Genomic DNA, 13,156 nt, shown 5'->3' with positions numbered 1-13,156 from the left:
AAGAAAGCTGGTAGAATTTCATGATGGTGTAAAATCAGATTATCATATCAAATGGCACATACAGAGCTGAGGTCAGATTTTATCCTCATTTTGAAATAGTCTGTGGGAAGGGGACTGGATTCTGTGTCTGTAAAATTCAGGTTTCAGGCAGCTCTCAGCAAGGAGCTCCAGGAGGATCCAGTGATCTGCAGACACCTCCTCTGACCTTCCTGCTACACACATTGGGAGCTTTTTTATTTGTGCTTTTAAACACAACTAGTGGGGTTTTTTGAATAATCAGAAAGTAGCATCTGTACATAAAAAGCAGTTTATTTATTGATCACTGTAATGCAGAGCTGTAACTGTGCAAAATCTGTTAAATATCATGGGCCATGTTCTGAAAGCAGACATTTGATAGTTTGCCTGATGCAGGATTCCCTGTTTCAAGTCTGGCAAGATTTGCAGCCTCTCATTAGAGACCCATCAAGCTACTGTAATCCAAAACTTTGAATTTATGAAGAAAGACATTTTTAGTTGGGAATTAGTGTAACATTCACTGATGTACATTGTTACTTGGCAGATGAGTAACAGGAGTGGATGTTGGAAATGGTTTGGGCTGACAGCTTGACAGCTGGAACCTGAAAAAATCAGCAAAATTTTAATTCCACACATCATTTCTTTGTGAAAGAGCACACTTCTTTTTAGTCAAAATAGTGATGCTTGACAAGCATTGATGGGGATACAATTGAAAAGTTATTAGTTATATTTGGGGTTTTAGGTTTTCTTTGCTGACTTGGTTTCCAGAACCAGTGGGTTTATTCTGTTCTGTTTGCCATGGCTTTTTGCTCTCTCCATTTCCTCCTCCTTATTGCCATCTTCCTCACCTTTAGCTTTCATTCTCTGGCTGTATCTTTTTTTCAGCATGGAATTACTTACAAATAAGCAAACAAATTTTGTGCTTGAACAGCAGGGGGAGTTCTGATCTTTTTTGTTTCTTTTTTTTTTTTTTTTTCCTCCCTCTCCTCTAAATCTGTAAAATGTAATTTCATCCCTGTTCAGGTTTCATAGCCTAGGAGGAGCCAGCCTCTTGGGAGAGGGTTATTAGATTCCATTTGCAGTGGTGGCTGTTTTCATTTGAATGTGGGTTTTTTTTTTCCCCACCATTAAACGGTGAAAATAATTTTTTTTAAGGGTTCTAGCACTTAACCCTTTAGCAACTGTCATCAGGAAACCGAGGGGGGAGATTCCAGCTAATTGGAACTTTGCATAGGAAGGAAAAGTCAAACTGACAGCATAACAGTCCACACTGGTTGTGTACTGAGAACGCATCTTTAATGTTTCACTGTGTTTATTGACTGTGTCAAATAGCTCCTTCCTGAACACGAAGTGAGTTTTTTCTTTCATTTTGCATAACTATTCTGGGACTAGCAGAAGCAGGAAAAGCTCTCCCTAATTCCAGGCCCTGGTGGGTAATCCTTCCATTGCCTCTCCCAGTTCCCTGTGCCTGGCCCTGCTGTGAGCTGTGTGTTCCCAGCACTGGTGCTTGTGTAGGCACAAAGGGAAAAATGCTCCTCTTGAGAGATGTGATGGGCCATAACTTCTTGTGATTTGTGAGCTGCTTTTCAGCTTAGTTTGTTTCTTTCTAAATAGAGTTCCCTGCCTGTGTGTGCTGCACTTTGGAGCAGGGGAGGAGCTGGGGGAAGGGGCTGCTTCAGCTGTGGAGAATTTCATGCATGGCTGGGCCTGCAGAGATTCCTGCTGAACCCAGGGCTCCCCATCCCCAGGGATGGGATGCTGGAGGACACAGTAACAGGGCTGCTGTTCCCAGCATGGGAATCAACCCCACTTTCCAAGGAGGTCGTGGATACTGTGGGTATTAAACCGTCAGGCGGGACAGGATAAAGATGATCTGTTATTGTGAATTTCTTGTGAATCACAAAAACAAAAATCTGCTTCCAGGGAAAGCTGCAGTGCTGAAGTGTCTGCTGGACATTCACAAGATTTTTATGGAGAGTGACCCTGCTTACATCCTTAATGATCTCTTCATTACAGACTACTGCATCTGGATCCAGAAAGTCAAGTAAGTTCTTCAGTAGTCACTGATGTGGGAGATGGTTTTAGCACGCTTCATCTGTGAACAAATATCAGTAAAATAAATTGTCTCCTATACATGGGAATGTGATCAGTTTTTTCATTTAGTAACTGTGTCTGTCCAGCAGTTCTCGATACAGATGCAAAGACATTCAGTGCATTTTTTTAATACAGGGATGCCATTGGAGAAGGGAACGAGGAACTGGATTAGAAATAAAAATGTGAATTTTCATTAATATATTAATAGGAGTTTTGGGGGAAAAATAGCTTCTGGGAAAATCTCATTCTATAGTGATCTTTCCTATGAAGAGAAATGTTTATGTAGCACTTATGTAACTTCAGGATAAAGGCTGGAAGGAGCTTTCACTTCAAAAATGACAGCACATGCAAAGCATTCCCAGCTGCATGGAGCATTGATTTATGGGCTGTAGCAGTTGCACCAATTGATTATTAACACCAGAACAAGTGTCACAAATCCCCATGTGCTCTGTGCCCCTGCAGCTCTCCCTGGCACTGTGGGAAGCTTTGGCTTCCACTACTTGAGAGGAAAGACAAAACCCCTGCACTTCTGTGTCTCACCTGTGTTCTTTTAATGGACTCAGCATGGCTTATTCCCAGAGTTTTGGGTAGCTTGCAGACAGACTGGTTGGAATACCAGCATGTTTTAATGGCTTAAAACCAAAAGTTCCAGTAGGAAAACAGTGGGAAATGGATTAAATTATTAAAGCAAGCTGCATGTTCAAATCTTACTAAGCTTTATGTTGTTCTTGTCAGATTCACTGTTTTTTGTATTATTTTTCCTTCCTTTTTATATCTTCACAGCCTTCTCTGAAAGCCACAAAAGGTGTGAGTTGGAGCAGGCATGACTAATATACACACAAAAAATGTCATTGTCTGTTAGTTAATACAGCAATGCAGACTCCTGAACCAGTGGCTAAAATAGTCTTTGTATTTACCAGGAGACTCTAGGGGATAAAATATCTGAAGTGCACAAGGGAGTGAAGGGGATCTAGAGGGAATTTGGTAATAATTGTGATCAGAAGGGGGAGTGAGGCAGAATTGAGGCAGCTTGCACAGGCTGTTACATTTAGGTGTGACCTTAGCTGTACTTCTTGGAGAATTAAAGACCCTCAGTTCACAGCTGTTCATGATGGTTTGTAATGTTGATTCTTATTCTCTGTGTGCTTTCAGTGTCTCTGTTCCTATAGGTAACAATATAGAAAATACCTTGAAACAACTGGAGGTGTTTCTAAATATTTTGATTCATCAATCCTGCTGAATTCCTGAAACAGCCAGTTCATTTTACAGTGTCAAATTTGAAGAGGCCTTTTTCAACCACACCTGACATGTGTGGGAAATTCACCAGGTATGGGGAGATTGAGGTTGAAGTTGAGTAGAAAAAGTGCAGTAAATAAAGGAGAAAGTTATTTCATGGGTCTTTCACAAAGAAATGAGTCATTAAGCAGTAATACCTCTGCTGCCCATATCAATGAATATAATGACTAGCAAGTCAGTCATAAACCCAGTTTTCTTTAAATGCAGCCCAGGAAAATGCACAGTAGCTATAAGTGACTGATAGATTAACACATTTCCTCCCAGACTCTCACATTATGTCCCAGTTAAGCAGAACTGACAGCTGCTGGAAAGAGGGCAATTAAGCTATCTTATTGTCAGAGTGACATGGCACAATGGCTGTCTGTCATTAGAGAGCAAGAGAGAGAGAGAGGAGCTGCAGAACCCAGTCCTATTTTTAGGCCTGAATCAGGACAGCATTTAAGCATATGCTGCAGTTATTGCTGTGCAGTTCAGCAGTGTTTGAAGTTCAGCAAGTGCAAAGGGAATGGGAACGCTTGGTTTTGTTCCTTTATGTGGAAGGGAACAGCCGAGCTCACTTGTCACTCAGGACATGCCTTGGCAGGGTGGTGATTTGTGTGTTCAAGGCAAGGGGACCCAGCTCCCCAGGGTGAGGCACCTGGAGAAGAGGGTGGTGTATCTTCCCTTTCAGGGATGAAGGCTGTGACACCCCTCTGGCAATTCCCTGTGAGGCCCTGGCACAGCTGTGGCTGCCCCTGGATCCCTGGCAGTGCCCAAGGCCAGGCTGGATGGGGCTTGGAGCAGCCTGGGACAGTGGAAAGTGTCCCTGCCATGGCAGGGGGATGGATTGAGGAGAGCTTTGAGTTTCTTTCCCACCCCAACCATTCTGTGATTATATAATTGCTGTTGTGGTGGAAGAGTTTTGGGAGGGGAAGGTATTACTGTGATGGTCTTTCAATGTTAAAGCTATTTCCATCTCCAGTCAGTCTGGATACTTCCCCTGTTTTGCTTCTTAACTATTATTTGCTCCATCAGGCTTCATTAACCTCCTATGTCTCCATTTCCTCCTGTCCTTTTGTGGCTGAGGATAATCTCAAAATCCATGGAGGGTTTTCCTTTTCTTCTCCTCTTTCCCTATAAGCAACAAACTCCTGGTGAAGGTTGGGGTCTCTGTTTACACAGTTAAAACAGAATGTAGGTTCTTTTTAGTGAAGAATATGGGCACTTTAAAAGCAGCTGGAAACAAACTCTTCAGCTCACCTGTGCTGGCACAGATCTCTGGGTTTAGGAGGAAAGTTTGGCACAGGCAAAACCATAATGGATATATCCAGTGAAAGAGAGCACTCAGTCCCTCAGAGCTTCATCAGTCATCTTCCATTCCAGATGAAGAGAATCACCTGGTAGGTATGAGCTTTTAAATATGCCATGTGGAAACAAAATCCTTATAGCCAGCAGAGTGTCAATAGCTGATTACAAATTTGGTTTGAGATCATAGTTTGGCTGTGGGTAAATTAGATGAATAAGTGAATGTGTCATTGGGCTGGCAAAAGCTGATTTACTTTAAGCACAGTGTATCTGGAATTAGAAATGATGAAGATGCTGAATAAAACACACACAGGTGGCTAATAGTCAGTTGGGGATGGAGAGTACAAGCTAGGTCTGGAATTCTAAGGATTTTTTTGTTTAGATTTTTTTTTCTCCCAGAAAAATTACTTTATTCAGGTGCCTGTTACTAAGAAAAAAGTAGATTCCAAAATGTCTTAGACAATGGAAGATACTAGCAAGTGTAGCTGAAATGTCATCTTTGTGCTTGCAATCTTAAAGGCAGTTTCACCTGCTTTCCAGGTCCTCAGTATTTCCCTTCAAGCTGCTTGTGGAGTGACTGTTAATAATTCCATCCATTGTGGAAGGTGGCATGTAAATCCTTTTAAGTGTTGTTAGGTTTTAAAGACAGGGAGCATGTTGCTCAGCCAAACTTCTCAGAAAAGAGGGAAAAGTAAATGTTAACCTGGCTAACAAAAGCTTGACAAAGACCTATGAAGGCAGCTTGTGGTAAATCTCAGCAGGTGGTGTCAACATTTCTGTTGAAAAGCCAGATGCAGCCAGATGGAAAATTGTGTCTTTAACCCCTGAGGTCATAATGACATGTCATCACTTCATTTCATCCCCCTGCTAAGTGAGCTTATCATCCACCCTGCTGTCACTTCTGTTATTGCTTTCATTTCCATAATAAAATTAAATTTAATTTGCCTGGTTTGCATGCTTTTGTTCTTCAGGTCCAAGCTTTTACAAGCCACTCTGATACATATGGCAGCCTCTCCAAGGTGAAATTAGAACTGAATTTTTCTTCTGAGTCTGGGATTTTCTCCATCTTTCACACCTTCCTTGAAGCAGAAGGGGGTGAAGGAGAGGAGAAGGGTTTTTGGGGAACCACTGGTTGGTTGATGGCTGCAATCTGGGCAGCTGGGACCAGGGCAATCCAGGTGTGCATTTAGTGCAGGAGAGCTTTTCCTGCCTCCTGTCAGGAGTCTGTGTCTGTGACCCCAGGAGCTGTGTCCTTTAGAGAAGCCAGAATAGTTTACCCACTGTCTCTTGCTGTGCTGAGGTTCCTTTGTGTGGCCTGATGTCTTTCTCCAGTGTTTTGTGCTCCCCTTTGTGCCAGGCTCTATTCACATGGGTTTTTTGGCTGCTGTTTGTTGTACATATGTGCCTGCTGGCCATGACATGGGTGGGAGGCTGAACAGCTTCCTCCAGTCCTTGGCAGTACAGGCAGTTCTGCACCCCTGCTCAAGGGAATAGCTCCAGCCCATGGCAATTTAAAGGATTTTTACCTAATATTTACGTGCATATTTAGCTTTAAAAGTGTGCCACTTGTAAGTGTGTATTGTCTGTGTTCCTGAATTGGAGGTGAAGCTCTGAGTGTTCTGGCAGTTTCCCAGGGTTTGGTGCTCTCAGTATTGAACCACAGAGTGGTTTGGATTGGAAGGGACTGCGGACATCATCCAGTTCCAACCTTTTGCCATGGGCAGGGAGGCTTCCACAAGACCAGCTTACTCATCCATCCAGCCTGTTGTAAAGTGGTTTTTTTCTCATAGTTTTATAGGTATGACATGTACAGGAGAATGTTTGATCCCATGTATGTTTTCTACTTTCTAACTTAGCATAAGATTATAAAGATCATTGTTTGTGTTGTATTTTGTAGTAGCTTCAACACGTGCAGTGAGGGAGAGCTGCGAGCTGAGGCAGCTGAGCTCTTAAATTGCCTTGCTGTGTTCTGTGCAACTGTAGCTGCAGCTTGCTTTGTTATCCTTCACAAATACGTGCTCTGCACCCCGAGACAAATGTGATGGTGCTAATTTTGGTGACTGTAGGTGTAACATGCCTGTTTGAGCATGGACTCCTTGATTTAAAGTGAAAACCAGGACTCCTTGTGGCATTTATACAGTCTCTGTAGAAGCTGCTGTCTTCATTAGTACTAAGTAATTTAAAATCAGATATTCCTGAGTGTGTCATATTTGCTTCTCCTGGTTTGCAGGTGAGACAGCCCCTGAAAGGTGGGTTGGCCTCATAGGTCTGTTTTCCTTTTCATCTCCTCCTTACAATGGAAGCCTTGTCCTTGTTACACTGTAATTACCCAGTCTGAAGCCAGCAGGGAGTTGCTGCTTGATGTGTAGGATGTGAATTTCTCCTAAATAAATGTAGGATTTATTACATTCACAGCATGTCACGGAGGTGATGAGATTGACTGTGATTATTCAGGCCCCCTTTTCTTTTCCCCAGGTTTTCTGAATCCCTTGTTTAATCAATACACTGTAATGCTGCCCTGATGCTGCAGAGGCATGAAGGAGTCCAGGACTTTGAGAGAGGAAAAAAAGATTTGTGAGATACAGGATTTTCACTGCCTGTCTCACATCAGATCCTAAAGTGCACAAGGGAGTAAAGAACTCAACTTTTAATATTGTAGTTTCAGTCCATTGCATTGGATTTACCTCGGGCTTTTCCTGGATTTGGGAAAATATTTTGTAACATATAAACATCTTTAAGCTTCTGCAGTCAAATATGATCTTTCAGTGAATGTAAATAGAATTTCAACATGCATTCTAATGGTGTGTTAAAATAATTTGTGAAATGGATCATTTATCCCCAAACAGAAGAAATTGGATTTGGTTATTATTTGCTAAAATCTGGAAAACTTTGAAAAACATTTCAAAGTGTGTAAAAAAAGATCTTGATTGTGCCACTTTTGCAGCTGTTTCTTCTTGGCATTTTTGTTTTCTTTTGTGTTTTGGGGTTTTGAGAAGCTCAAAACACTTGAAAAGACACAAGACATGCTTTTAAAAGTCTTTTGTTATTTGCTTTTTTGCTGCTTGTAGGGTTGATATTCATGGATTAATAGAATGGATTGGGCTGGAGGGGAACTTAAAGGTCATCCCATTCCACCCCTGCCATGGCAGGGACACCTTCCATTGTCCAGGTGCTCCAGCCCCAATGTCCAGCCTGGCCCTGGGCACTGCCAGGGATCCAGGGCACCACAGCTGCTCTGGGCACCCTGTGCCAGGGCCTGCCCACCCTCACAGGGAACAATTCCTGCCCAATATCCCATCTAAACCTGCCTATACTCCTGAAGTGCTATTTCACCTATATGGCACTTTCACATGTTCCTTGGAAGGGTTTAATTGTAACCTTTGAAACTCAGGACTGCTAAATGAGGAGTGAATGGAGTTTTTCTTGTAGTCTCAGCACTTCTACTGTGAAAATACTGAGTTCAGATAGGAGAATTCAGGAACAAAATTGTCCTAAAAGGTTTTCAAATGGTGCACTGCTAATGTTAGTTTATTAAATTTTTGATTTGTGATGAGGGGAAGAGGGAATGTGTTAACACATAATAAGAATGAATTAGTGCTTTAAAGCATTCTCAAATGTTAGAGGAATATGCTAATTTTCAGCTGTTAACCTCTTGGATCCAGCAGCCCTGATTCCAAAGAACAAAGGCATAAGCAGTAATATATTCTGGATGAAAATCCTGCCTCTTGGCTCTGTGGGATTAATCTGATTTGTACAGCACGTTTAAAGCACTTCATCCAGTTGAGGCGTGAGGGGAATGGCCCTGGTGGTGCTGTGTCACAGGGCATGGGCAGCTGTCCTGCTCTGCCTGCCTTGGGCTCTGCCTTCACCTTCATTGCATGGCAGCCTTGCCTTAGTGGGGGCTGGAGGAGTTCCAGGTTGGATAAAAACTCCAGTGTGCAGAGAAAAGCCAAATGATTTTCATGGTGCTGCTTTGGAAGCAGCTTTGCCATTCGCATGAGTTTTTAGCTTGTGTTCTGCTGCAGCCAGTTGTGTTCACTTATCAGGTGGTGTAACAACCCCATCACAAAACCCCTTAACTTGATCTGGTTTGTAGTGAGAGGATTATATTTTGGACTGTAGCTTTTTAATGGCAATGTCATTGTAGGATGCAATGAAGCCACATCATTCTCTTCCCATACTCCCTGCACAACAAAACCCCTCCTGTTTTGAAGATTTTTAATTTGGAGTCTATTCTTTCCTTTGCTGTTCTGCTTTGGCAAGAGCCATGCAGGTACAACGACAAACCCCAGAAGCTTGGTGCTGTTCGTGGTCACACCTGGGGCTGCACCCTGACTGCCCTGGGAGGAATTGCTGCAGCAGCTCAGGACTACAATCCCCAATTACTGCAGCTCAGGACTACAATCCCCAATTATTGTAATTCCTTCTTAGCAGGTTTTACAAGCTGGCATTGCTGCTGCTGGCAGGCAGTTCAGTGTGCAGCACTGCTGGGAGCACTCGTGCTGGGCTGGGTTTGCTTCCCATTCACTTCCTTGGTGGCCTGGAGTGCTGAATTTACTTTGAGCTGTCCCAGCTGCTCTTACCAATAATGAGTGGCTGCTTCAGATGGGCTTTGAGATTAATTTAATGCATATTTAAAAATCTGTAAGAAAGCGCATAATCTGTCCTGTTATATTTTTTTTTTTTTGTGGCATTAAATGTTATTTATTTATTTAAAGGTGTAAAATGAATTGCACAGGCTGCCCCAAACAGGCCGTAAGTGCTTATTTGAACAATGTGCATTTTAATACAAGTGAGTCTAAAATGACACACTCACTAAAAGCTTGTAGAGCACAGTTATGAATTGGAGAATAAAAGACAGCTGAGGGCAACAGCTTCAAAAATAGGTTGGGTCATGCTTGAGAACAGTTTGAACCTGAGCAGGTGAGAGGGTGAGTGCACTTCAGCTGGAGAAGCAGAGTAGTATCACTTAGAAGAAGGAAGTGCCATGACCTTAAAATGCATCATTTGTAAGGCTGTTAAAACACTGATTCTAGTGCTTGTTCAAAAAGATGTTGAAAAATGGAGAGGATTAGGGGGGAAATACTTCATGAATGTAAATGTCTGAGTGACCTGTGTTACACCAAGATGCCAAATAAACTCAGGAGTGCATTGGTAAGAAAATTAAAGGTTGATTAGGACTTGTCTACAAGTATGATGGGAGAGTGATTTCAGGTTTTAGCCATTGAGTTGTATTTAAAAAAAAAATATCACACAGTCTATTTGAACAGGAAAAATTCAGACAGCAATAAATTTTCACATTTTCCTAGTGAAAAGTAATTGAGTTGACTCATTCTTCCTGTGTTGTTGGGTAATTCTGTACAGCCTTACTTGTTTCTATCAAAATTGCACAGCTCAGTTAAACACCTTTTGGTTCCAACCTGAGTTCTGGGTCTGATTCAGGAAGTTTTGGAGATTCTGAGCAGTTTATTATGCTACTAAAACAGGAAATGCTATAGTTTTCCTTAAAACTTAGGTAGGACTTTACCAATTAATCAGAGAGTTGGTAGAACTTCCAAATTTATTTATTTATACCACAGTTCTTGGATTTAAGAAGAGTAACTAATAATTTGCAGGCACATTCTGTGTGTCTCCCCTTTCAGTGTTTTGATGCATGTTTTTAATACAATTTCTGTTGGTTTGCTGCCAGTGCCTCTCCTCAGGTCCTGCATCTTGTTTAAGGCCTGAGCTGTCACTTCAGGTGTCTGCAAAGCAGGCGGTGCACACAGAGCACTTGTAAATAACAATACCCAGCTAACACAGTGCACTGACCTAAGAGCCTTAAGGCAGAACACTGCCCTGAGGGCTCAGAAAGGTGATAGACAGATGTGTATTTTACCAGAAATTCCCTCTCATGTATGTTTTAGCAAGCCCTGTAAAACATGGATTTTTAACAAGGGATTTAATCTCTCCTTCCAGCTGCTAGCTGCAGTTTCCTTTGATGTTTTTGCTCTCCTGCCCTCTGTTTTTTCCTATTTATTCCATCACTTTTCTATAGCTCAGCTTCCTTCAGGCTGTGTCTGAATGCACCTTGCTGTGGGCAGAGCAGGCAAAGAAGAAAGCCATTTTTTTCCCCCCTCAGGCTACTGCTTTGATTTTCCAAAGTTGTTGGGAGGCAGTTGCTGTGTGCCTGCAGAAGGGTCAGTGATCAGTGTCTGCTCAGGCAGCACAGCTCAGCTGAGAGCGTTTCTGCTTGGATGAGGGGAAGGATGAGCTGGTGCAGTCGTTCCCTTTCTGAGCGGGTGGAATGTGCAGCTCTGCTCCAAGGGGGAGGCTGAGCTCCAGGCTGGGAACATCTTCCTGCTTTGTTTGCAGCCAGCTTAATAATAATCATTATGTCTATGAGGCATGATCATGGAGTCATGGAGCAGTTTGGGTCGGGAGGGACCTTTAGAGGCATCCAGTCCAACCCTCCTGCAGCGAGCTGGGACATCTTCAACTCAGATTGCTCCGAGCCCTGCCCGACCTGACCCTGAATATTTCCAGGGATGGGGCAGACACAGCTTCTCTGGGCAGCTTTTTCCAGTGTTTTATCACCCTCATTGTTAAAACTGTTGTTATATCTAACCCAAGTGGGCCCTGCTGCAGTTCCAGGCCATGCCCCCTTGTTCAGTGGTGCCCCAGAGCAGCTGGGAGCAGGTGCCCGAGCACACCAGGGCATGTGGAGGAGCTGGGAGCAGGCTGCTCGCTCCAGGCCCTGCAGAAATCTGCTTTCCTGCCAGCAGCCTGCAAGATGCTCAGGTCTGGTGTCTTTTCCTGGTCAGACTGAGGGTGAGGGGGCTGCAGGTGGAGTTTTCCCTTCAGGTGTTCCTGGTGTCAGGAATGGAGCAACGGAGGAGTTAAACTCTGATCAGCCCCTCTGTGTTGTTTGGTGGATAAATTCCATTGTGAAGGGGTAGGATCTTCCATTGTGAAGGGGTAGGATCATGTTGGAGTAATGTTTGTAATTGTGCCTTTAAGCCTGTTCCCTGCCATTGTTGTTATTTTTGTAATGCAGGACTTTGCTAGCATTATCCTGAGACTAAAATTCACATTTTCTGCCCTGCTGTGTGAGTACCTTTCATTCTCATTCTGTAACACAAATTGTCTGATTTGCAGCATGAGAAGAGCTTTCTCCTAGATCACCAGCAGTGATGGTGAAGAGCAAATTCTAGGTAATGGCAGCAAAGAAACTTGAGGGAAATGGGGCTAATACAGAGCAGTTCAGTGTTCCATTTCTGTAACACAGCCAATATTGCTATCAATTTATAAAATCTCTCTCTCTGCATCTGTTTTGTGGTGAGTTATCTATTCATCTTTCATTATTTGTGTTTATCATAAATGACTTTGGAAGCTGTGCCATTATTAGATGTTTGGACTGGCTGCAACTTACTGGAGCTGTTTTGGCAACAGAGCTCTGTTAAACTATTCTTAAAACATACAAATACTCTTCAGTTTCTTTTTATAGTGCAATATTAATTCCAAGTCTGTTTTCTCTTACTAATATTTTCATAACATCATCTACATAAGTAAGCTGTACTTGATTTCTTTTATAATCCATGATCTGTTTGGTTTCAACTTATCAAAAAGACCAAGTAATGAAAGTAAGATGTTATATTGGAAAGCTTCATCTTTTTTTAAAATATTTATAAATGTGAAGTTCAGCTCATGCAGTATTTAGATTCATTATGAAAGAAGCACTGTGGAATTTCAGAATAAATAAGGGGAGAAAGTCACTTGAAACATTCAGACTTATTAACATAAAAGAAGTCACTTAAATTGAAACACTGGTGCTGTTTTCTATTTGATTTATGGTTAACAAACTGTAATACTTTAAGCTATGTAGATAGCAGTTCATGTTTACAAGACTGCCAGTTGGATTGCAGTGTAAGTACATCACTCTCTTGCTTTCAGAATCCATGTAATGCCCTTTGAAAGCCAGAATTCCAAGATTAAAGCATTTTATGTTCCCCTTAAGCCCTCTGGATTCTCCCCATCAGCCCTTGTTTATGGGGCAGGGCTGTGTTTTGTCACCTGTACAAAAGGGGGGTTTCTCCTGCCCAGAGTCATCTCCTGGTGCTGCATTTCAGCTTTTCTGCTCCTGGTGCTGCATTTCAGCTTTTCTGCTTTCTCCAGTTGAAGTGGGGGCATGCTGCTCACAGGGAAATGCATTTTCCAGACTTTTCAACCCAGCACTGATTTTTCAGTGAGGTTTTCCTGTTTGCAGTGAAGATTTGCTGTGCAGGGAACGCTTTTCCAGTCTCTGCTTTGTCTGGTATCTGTGAGGAGAGGAGGAAAAAAGACTTTATAAACTTCCCAACCCAATTCTTGTGCTGTTGTCCCTTCCCCACATCCCTTGACACCTCCACCAGGCACGAGGTGCATCCACAGCTGGAATCAGCATGGCTCAGCTGGCTGGTGGGTGCCTGCCTGGCCTCCTGCAATAGCT

The 13,156-nt window shown here is 42.7% G+C and overlaps 1 protein-coding gene across 1 annotated transcript in view; it reads left to right on the top strand.

Annotated features, from left to right (window-relative positions):
* The window catches only part of SHQ1 (SHQ1, H/ACA ribonucleoprotein assembly factor), a 38,096-nt gene that overhangs the window by 15,550 nt on the left and 9,390 nt on the right, over positions 1-13,156 (top strand). Inside the window, exon 11 of the mRNA XM_063165028.1 lies at positions 1,939-2,059. Coding sequence (XP_063021098.1) covers positions 1,939-2,059 — 121 coding nt within the window. The remainder of the gene's footprint in view (positions 1-1,938; positions 2,060-13,156) is intronic.

The sequence above is a fragment of the Melospiza melodia genome, chromosome 10, assembly GCF_035770615.1.
Source record: "Melospiza melodia melodia isolate bMelMel2 chromosome 10, bMelMel2.pri, whole genome shotgun sequence".
Taxonomy (NCBI): Eukaryota; Metazoa; Chordata; class Aves; order Passeriformes; family Passerellidae; genus Melospiza; species Melospiza melodia.
Note: the sequence above shows the minus strand (reverse complement) of the source record. Positions and strands in the feature narration are given on the sequence as shown.